The 8,756-nt window shown below is 36.8% G+C and overlaps 1 protein-coding gene across 1 annotated transcript; it reads right to left on the bottom strand.

The window, feature by feature from the left end:
• Positions 1 to 239: 239 nt before the first annotated feature.
• On the bottom strand, positions 240 to 5,273 carry evx2 (even-skipped homeobox 2). The gene is made up of 3 exons (XM_015376269.1): positions 4,422 to 5,273; positions 3,801 to 4,042; positions 240 to 3,433 (listed from the first exon to the last, which is right to left on the bottom strand). Exons 1-3 carry the CDS (start codon positions 4,813 to 4,815, stop codon positions 2,816 to 2,818), a joined length of 1,254 nt encoding a protein of 417 aa, XP_015231755.1. The 5' UTR covers positions 4,816 to 5,273; the 3' UTR covers positions 240 to 2,815.
• Positions 5,274 to 8,756: the final 3,483 nt, after the last annotated feature.

The following is an 8,756-nucleotide window of genomic DNA, read 5'->3' as shown; positions in this document are numbered from 1 at the left end:
TATCTATCTATCTATCTATCTATCTATCTATCTATCTATCTATCTATCTATCTATCTATCTATCTATCTATCTATCTATCTATCTATCTAGTGCATATTTGAAATTTTGCGAGCAAATTAAAGATTTAATTTTTGGAATTATACTTTGGTATGTCGTTTATTTTGCCAGCACTGGATAGATTTGTGTAAAGATTTTTATTTATCTTTTCAAGAACAAACACGATCAATAAATAACAGGATTTACATTTCATATTGCACATATTTTTTTTCAAGTTAAAATATTTAAATTCATACAGTCATTGATATTTTAAATACAGAGTTGAACACATACCCAATGGTAGAAAGGCGAAAAATAAGAATAAAAAAATTCCAACATAATAAAAAAAATCATAAAAACATTTTTTAGAGGGCCCTGATGACATATTCTACATATCCACGTTAATTTTAAATTTCACTTAGTAATTTCGATTACTGTTGAATTTATTAGCAAATGGGCAGGTCCTTCCAGTGTTTAAACAATAAAAAAACATTCATCAAGTCACACAAAATAAATTATATTCATATATAGATATATATAAAAAGGAAAAAGTGTTTGAAAAATTGCCTACCATTTACATTTCATGGTCCTTTTTTTTTTAGATCAACAATTCAATTAATCAGTAGAAATATTTGCATTTTTTACAGTTCACATGTTTTAGAATTAACATATCTGAAATGTCCCAAATGGAACGACTGAAATGCACATTTTAAAAATTCCTATTGTTTTTTGTTGTTATTTTTGCCTTTGTTTTGCGGATGCAGACATATTTTGAAGCATTGTGGGCAATCTGATCTGAGTCCATTCCCGTCACTGTGTGCAGGAATTACCTATACTGGGGTGATATAAGGAGGTCCGGTAATGTAAATAAAGCAGATCCTGCTGTGTGAATCCACTTCCCCCCACTTATTTGGAGCAGAAGATCATTCAGGGGGCTCTTGGAAGGCTGCTTTATCAGAAATTTAAAGTCTCCATGTGTCAGCCGGTCTCCTCTTACAGGGTGCCAGGAGTGTCGCTTTGTTCCAGCTCTTTTGTATATCTAATGACTTCCCTCCGCGGGTTGTTAGCGCATGACAGCGGGTCTCAAAACGACGAACTTTTCTTGCGGCCATGTGTTCAAAGGAGCTCCATCTAGGTACGATGATTGGCAATTTTTGTCATGATCCTCTCGTTATTAACATAAAAACTGACATGGAAGACGCGATGTGAAATGATATGCACCTTCTAGCTGATTAGGGAAGTCCCCACAGAGCAAAGACTGGGTCTTGGAAAAGCTATATTGTTGCCAAAATATCATACTGTTCTAGACCTTAGTGAAGAAAGATTGGCCAAGAAACACATAATAATGAAAATACATTCTGCTTTTGAAGATTTGACAAACTGTAGGCCTTAAAAGTAGAATAGACAGCAAAGTAGAATTTGGACTTTTGAATTTCAGCGTTGTTGGACTTTACTTAAAACTACAATCATCACATCCAATGGCACTTTAAACAAAAAAGTCAATCAAGATGCCATTTAATAAACTAATTAAACTGAGGATGTTTTGTTTTGTTTGCACAATAACAATTTGCCCATTTTCAATTCCAGATCTCGCAATTTGCCTACCCTAAGTTCATTTCGTACCCATCTCCTTGCATGCCATTTTAGTCTTCTGGATAGGTATCTTTGGACTCATTTTCGTACCCAAATTCCGTTTCGTAGATAAAAGCCACAAAAATATTAAATATCTGATTTTTTTTTTGATAGTCAGTTTCCATTATAAATTATGGGCATCTTTAACAATAGAATTTGTATGATATCTCTGTAAGATTTTGCATCCTTCCAATTTTATCAGCTATGATTAAATGTGATCCAATCAGGGCGATGGTTATTTCGAAACTTCGTCGTTTTAAATATTTCCCATTTTGCTTTTTAATTGTTTGTCTTTAAATAATTCGATCATTTTAAAAATCTCTGAAATTTCATAAGAGTAAGATAGCTCTAAAAGAGGATTAAATTATTATTTTTGTTTGTTTGTTTTAAGTCGGTGATTTAACACTGTTTTAAGTGAGATCTTAGAATAGTAATGTTTAGTTAGTCCTTGAAATCTTTGATTAAAAGCCAAACTGACTAAACGTGTTTAAGTCTATAGCTGATAGTTTCTTAAGAGGTGCGAAATTGAATTATTAGATATGAAAATAGGAAATAAGGAAATGAAAATAAATACCTGTGAGAATGTACCCTCAAAATTTAAACAAGTTTTATGTTTGTTTGTTTTTTTCTTTGTCTGTTTATAACCCTGTGTTTGAGATCTGTAGACCAGTTCATTCTTATAAAATATGAAAGATTATGACAGATCAATCCAAAATATTTTGAAACGATCTCCTGGTAGGTATTTGTAATCTGGAGTTCATACTACATTAGAGGAATATGAGAAGACCAAAAGAACACAATTGATAATCTGTTCTCGAAACAGGGATCAAATGAATCAGAGTTTACATGAAACATTCGGAGCAAGATTCAAACGTGGGGCACGAAACGACCAAAACAGCTAAAGCAAGGAATGGTGAGCGGGCGATATGACAAGCACAACAATATAAGCTTGTCCACTCGCATGACAGTGACACGTCTAAGAAAAGAAAAAAAAAGTAGGCTTTGCATTGCATTATGTACTGTCCAGTCCTTTTTTTGTTTTTTGTCATAAATATTACTTACAAATTATAATGTGTGTCTGTTTACAACGTTTTATGCACATGTGTCCTTAAAAACTGACCTATCCCTCCTGAACAAGGTGATCAGTTATCTGTTTAGTGAGCTCTCCTCTCGTTGATCGGGCGATGGGACAGAGGTCTTACTGAGAACAGCGGCGGAATACGGCAGGAAGCCACTTTCTGATCTCTGAGCAGAAGCCGTGCAGGTAAAGTCAGCGCCGGCGCTCCTGGAGCCCAGCGCGCTGGCCGCCTGGCTGCTGCTGTGGCAGCTTAGGCACGAACAGGGCCCGGAGGCAGACGGAGCGCTGACCGCCGCCGCCGCCGCTGCAGCCGCGGCTGCTGCGGAAGCTGCCGCCGAGCTGTTGAGGCCTGCCGGCGACTGGTACAGTCCTGGGTGTCTGAAGCTGCACAGGAGCTCCGGACGTGAATATGGATGGGAGAGGGCGCGAAAGGTGTCGAGGGGCCGGATAGAGGTGGCAAAGGGCGACGAGGCGGCTCCGCTCGCCGCGGCGGCCGCTGCTGCCGCCGTGACGCCGACGTGCGGATAGTAGTGCAGAGGCATGTGTGAGTGGAAAGGATAAGGTAAACTTCCTGTAGCGGCCGCATGCGTCATCATGTAAGTGTAGAAGCTGGGGTCTGCAGGATGGGGCCAAGACATGGCCAGGCGCTGCCTCTTATCTTTCATCCGCCTGTTCTGGAACCACACCTGCGCATAGAGTCAGAACAAGGCCCCTGTTGAGACTGCCGCATCGCTTTCAAGCATCACATTTACAAAGGGGTCCAGGGGGTGCAGGGCACACACACAATTTTTTTGATTTTTTTAACAAAATTATTAAAATATAAATGCGGATTAGATGAGATGCAACAATTGAAAAACAAAAAAATATATATTTGGGTGGATCTTTTATAATGAAATTCTAGAAAATACGAAATAATTTTTTGTGTGAGCACATTAAAATAAAATAAAAAATTCTCAAACAATTATTTTTTATTAAAATATTGCTTTAAAATATCTATTTTTTAGCATGTTTTCATAGCTTCCTTTTTCTATTAATCTTTGTAAGCAGCCTCACCTTTATTGTCGTTTCCGGCAGATTCAGCGCTGCTGCTAATTCACACCTCCTTGGCCTGGAAACGTAGTTTTCCCGATAAAATTCCTTTTCCAGCCTCCCGATCTGTTCCCGAGTGAAAGCAGTCCGGTACCTCCTAACCTGGTCGGTGTTGGAATTGTTGGATCCTCCAGCCGAGTTTCCGTTCATGCTCGCAAGGGAGTTCGAGCTTGTGTTGGAGGACGCTGAATTACTGTCAGAGAAACCTAAAAAAAAAAAAAAAAAAAAAAAAAAGAATTATACGCCTGCTTTAAAGCCTCCTTAAAAGCTAAAATACAAATACAATTTGTGTGCACCTTCGTAGGCCTGTAATTGCATCATTTTAATAGCGGTTTTTATTGTGGCAGTTTTGGATAAATATTTAGATGAAAAAAAAAAAAAAAAAAAAAAAAAAAAAATAATAATTTTTTTAACTTTATCATAATAGTATTAATATTGTTGCAATTTAAGGAAAGAGGTGGTTTAACGTAGAAAATAAAGATAGATTAATAAAGCAGAAACATTCATCTACACGTGTGTGATTCTAACTTGCGTTTAAATAATAAAAAACAATAAAAATAACAGTGAGTCTAAATCAAATCTCACCCTTATTGTTTTCCTTATGCTGGCTGGGGGAGCGATGCGCCGGGCATCCCACCTCCACATCGCTGTTTATGTCTGATTCTTGCGAAACTTCGGAGTAAAGGCTCATTTTCTTCCTGCTTTCCGACGACGAAATCTCCGCCGAAGACGCGTTCTCGCTCCCGTGGTGCGTCCCAAAGAGGCTTTCTATTTCAAACTTGCCTTTAGTTGGGATGTCCCCGAGATTTCCGTGGAGGGAAGCCGATGTTATTCTCGGGCTTAGCCGCCCGCCGTGTTGTGAGTTTTCCAGGGCCTCCAGAACTGAATTTCCTGGCGCGTCCCCGAGTCTCTTCCCTGAAACAGGACTGTGCAGACCCCTCTCCATCAATATCATCTCTTTTCTTATCCTCTCCATCATCTAGACGTTTAGAAAAGGAAAAAAATAAATAAAAAAAGAAGCAGTAGGCACAAAACTTGTCCAAGGATGGGTTGCAGCACCAGTAAGTTCTGTCAGAGCCAAATCCGCATGGAACTCTGCTTTACCGCGTCTGGATCAACCGTTTTATAAGTAAGACGCAAGAAAATTTAAGAACATGAATGCAACCGAGCTGCAGACGTGCATCCCTCCTCACATGCAGCGGTGGAAAAAAAAGTAATTCATCAAAAAATTGCTCGCTTTCCGTTGTTAAAACGCTGGGCTGACGCTGCTCCAATGATCATTTATTGTAACAGGTTTATAAGCAAATAAATAGGAGAGGGCTGTCACTTGATGATGGAGGCGGCCTTCGGTCAGACGAATAATATCCAAGTGAAGAGAGAAGAGAAGAGTGAGGAGAGAGGTGCGCGTCCCTGGCTTGATCTTTGAGTCTGTTTCAGATCGCTCTTGGGTTTGGTCTCTTGGGGGCAAATTGACAGTCTGATTAATAAAATGAGCGGAGCAGCGTTTCCCTCTTCATTTAGGAATATTATTATGCTTTGATTCTCTATTGTTTGCCTCCTCTCTTTTCGCCCTCCCCCTCTCTAATCGTTGTTCCTTTTTTTTATTCCGATGATTACTTTTACTCTTTTATTGTCTTTGCAGATCCTTTATCTGGATTTGAGCTCCTATATGATTAAGAACAAAATGTTGACAAAATGTTTTCATATATTAAGAGAATCATGATTTCTTCGTTTTTATTATAATTCTTTCCTTAGGTAAAAGAGATTCATCTTTCACTAACAAAACGTGCCAGTTAAGTTTAGTTTTAATGACACCGCTTCATCAAAACGCGCGTTTAATGCATATATTCACAACTCCGCAAAATATGATTTGATAAAAACCAGATATTATTTAAAATGCCTTAATGTATCTGTTACTATTTTAATGCCACAGTTACATGTAAATAAAAGTTCGTTTCTGTTTGTTTTGTCTTTTTGTCCATCGATGTCAAATTTAACCCATTATAATTCACAAAATTAGTTGGCTTTTTATCCTAATCTTTACTTTAATTTGCGATTTCTTCTCATCCTAGTTGTAAAGCTCTTTGTAGCCATTTTTAAAATGTAATTGCATTTACGTTTGTTAACATGCTTTCTGCACGTGTAAAGATAAACCCATGCATCCACTGATTGTTCCACGATTTATATCAACGCCTTTAGTTTCCTCTGCATGTCCTCTGGCGCACCCTGCAGGCTTTTCCGTTTACTGCTGACTAATTTGCGAAGTGGTTCATTTTATGTCCTGACTTGTATCTTTCCTGACCTTTATTGGGAATCTTGGCCGGAATTGCTTTGCATGCCAATGCCTGTAGTTATTTTGATGAAGCAGTTGCAAAGGAAAAACAGTCTTTTCCAATAATTCTGACCAGTAGACCAAGTTCTGAATTGTAAAGACTTTGATATCTAAATGAGGCAAGTTATTAATGATGCTTTGACACAAAGGTTAATAAATGTTGCATTTTTTTAAAGCAAAAATAAAATGAAAAACATCTAAGAGGCAAAGAAAAACACACCAGTTTGGGTGCAGGTTTGGTATACATATTTAGATGTGAGCCCCCTGCTTGTCTAGAGTGCCCATGTGTGTGTGTATATATATAGGCATCAGTTATACTCATGTCAACTTAAACCACTAAATTATGATAGTTATAGTGGCAGAGAAATCATTTAGAGATAATTTATTAGTGTCTGGCCTTTGAATCTGCTATCTAAACATTAGTTAAATGCAATGTTCTTTTCTTTTTCCTTTGTTTTCTCATGAACAGCACTTTGAATTGTCCTGCCACTGAAATGTGCTACATTATGTGAATCGATTAGCGTCTAACTTTTCACTATAAAAGTTATAAAGGTAGTGGTTGTGAACTGAGCATTAAACATGTCCCATTGTCTGGTAAATAGAGCAGAATTCAAATATAGAAATGTGAAACATTTAATATTCAAATAAAGGAATATAGTCAGATTAGCAGGTCAAGGAATTTTGAATATATCTGCAGGGGTATAAATGTAATTCTGTTTAGTGTTTTTAAAACTTTTTTTTAAACACAGCACCCTCTACAATAATTGACACTCTTGATACATTAAGGCTTCAATGTAATTCTAATCAGCTCAGTTTATTTTTATAGATCGATTTTACAGCACATCATCTCAAGACACTTTACAGATATCAGATCATACAGTCAAATCAGTGAAATGTAAGGAAAACCAGATGGTTGCATTGAGTCATTTTCAGGTATGCCCCTCCTTGATGAGTATATGGACAGCAGATATTCACTTCCGTTGTTTTGTTGACTCTACAGCAATCCCTCATAAGAGCATGCATGCAGCAACAGTGGAGAGGAAAAAAACTCCCTATAAAAAGTAAGAAACCTCCAGCTGAACCAAACTCAGTGTGATTGGCCTTAGGCCAAGGCCAACTAGTTTAAGAAGAGAGAAGAAGACATGCAAGAGGAAAATAGAAGCACTGACCTATAAATACCTTATATTTTTGAAAAGGTACCCTCACCCAATAGCCTAGCAATCAATAAAACAGAGAAAAACAGTAACAAAGCAAAGAAAAAGAACAGTGGGTCTTGGCAATAATGAGAGCAGAACAGATTAACTCTGAACTAGTTTGGATGTCAAAACGGATGAAAGAGAGCAAATACAGTTCTCTCTGAAGGTGCTCTCTTGAGAGAAACATGACTAAACACTGAAAAACAGCTCTATCAGTTGAAGGTGTTGATGAAAGGAGCCCAGATGATATTTCTCTCCAGGATGGTGTCAGCCAAACAGGAAGAGACCAGGTTAAACTACTATGAGAAGAAGATATATACATCATCATCAATGAATCATTCATTTAAGTTTTAGATCAAAGTTTTAAAAGTTTTAGTTTCTGACCCACAAAACAGTCCTAACATGGACTCAACTGCTGGTTGAGTGAATTATTTTCATACATTTAAATACTATAATACATATATCCTCCACAATTAGTATTATATTTTCTTTGATTTATTTTCTGTAACTTTTGGAATCAATGATTTAGATCCAGCCACTGAGGCATGGCAATGAGCAGTATGTTTAAGATGAACCTTTTGAAAACCAGTACTAACCCATCTCATCTTTTCTTGCAGAGTCTGTTGGATTTTTATTCAAAGGATCTTAAAGAGTTAATTGTACAACAAACAACGTTTAAAATAAGGTGCTCAGGGGGTTTAGAGAGAAACAGGCCCTCAGCACCACAGTTCCTCCACCATACATAATAAGTTTGAGGTTCTTTGACTTGCATCCAAAGTCACCTGGAGAGTTTGTTTCTTATTTGCAACAGAACATAAAGCATTAATTTTATTCATGTGAAATGATTTGACAGGATATGATTTGTTTAATGAAGTGGATTTTTTAAACAGTGTTTAAAGTTCCAAGTGGCAAACATTACCTAAAAAAAGGACACAAAAATGAGAGATATATTTTAAACTTTTCTCCAGAAGTTTTATAAATATGATGTCAGAAGTCAATTATCATCAATGTGCTATTTTAAAACTTACAAAACTCTTTTTTTTCTCATAGAGATTTACTTATATTGGGAATCAGCATGTTTGACATGAAGTTAAGGTTTTTATTTTGTCTTTATTCACCAACACCAAACTATAGCTGTTTTAATGTAAATTCTGTATCAGATTTGAGGCAACTAAATAAATGTTTGGAGTAATGTTCTTACAGTGATGGAATTTAGCATTTTTTTTTTATCTACATTGTCCATATAAACAATATGTCTACACATCAGTTATTTTTACTCTTAAAAACATGAACATGAATTAACAAAAATATATATTTATCAAAGTGAAGATAGCAGAACAGTTTGGCCTGCTTAGTTCTCTTAAAAGTATAAGCCATTTCTCAATTGATGTG

Source organism: Cyprinodon variegatus, unplaced genomic scaffold, assembly GCF_000732505.1.
Source record: "Cyprinodon variegatus isolate N-32 unplaced genomic scaffold, C_variegatus-1.0 Scaffold132, whole genome shotgun sequence".
NCBI classification, from domain to species: domain Eukaryota; kingdom Metazoa; phylum Chordata; class Actinopteri; order Cyprinodontiformes; family Cyprinodontidae; genus Cyprinodon; species Cyprinodon variegatus.
This window is presented reverse-complemented; position numbering and strand designations above follow the sequence as displayed.

Bases quoted from the DNA above. Each gene is read 5' to 3' on its own strand.
- evx2 (XM_015376269.1), bottom strand. From the start codon at position 4,815: ATGATGGAGAGGATAAGAAAAGAGATGATATTGATGGAGAGGGGTCTG. The intron at 4,043-4,421 runs GTGAGATTTGAT...TTTTTTTTTTAG, and splicing joins GCATAAGGAAAACAATAAGG to GTTTCTCTGACAGTAATTCA. The intron at 3,434-3,800 runs GTGAGGCTGCTT...CTCTATGCGCAG, and splicing joins TGCCGGAAACGACAATAAAG to GTGTGGTTCCAGAACAGGCG.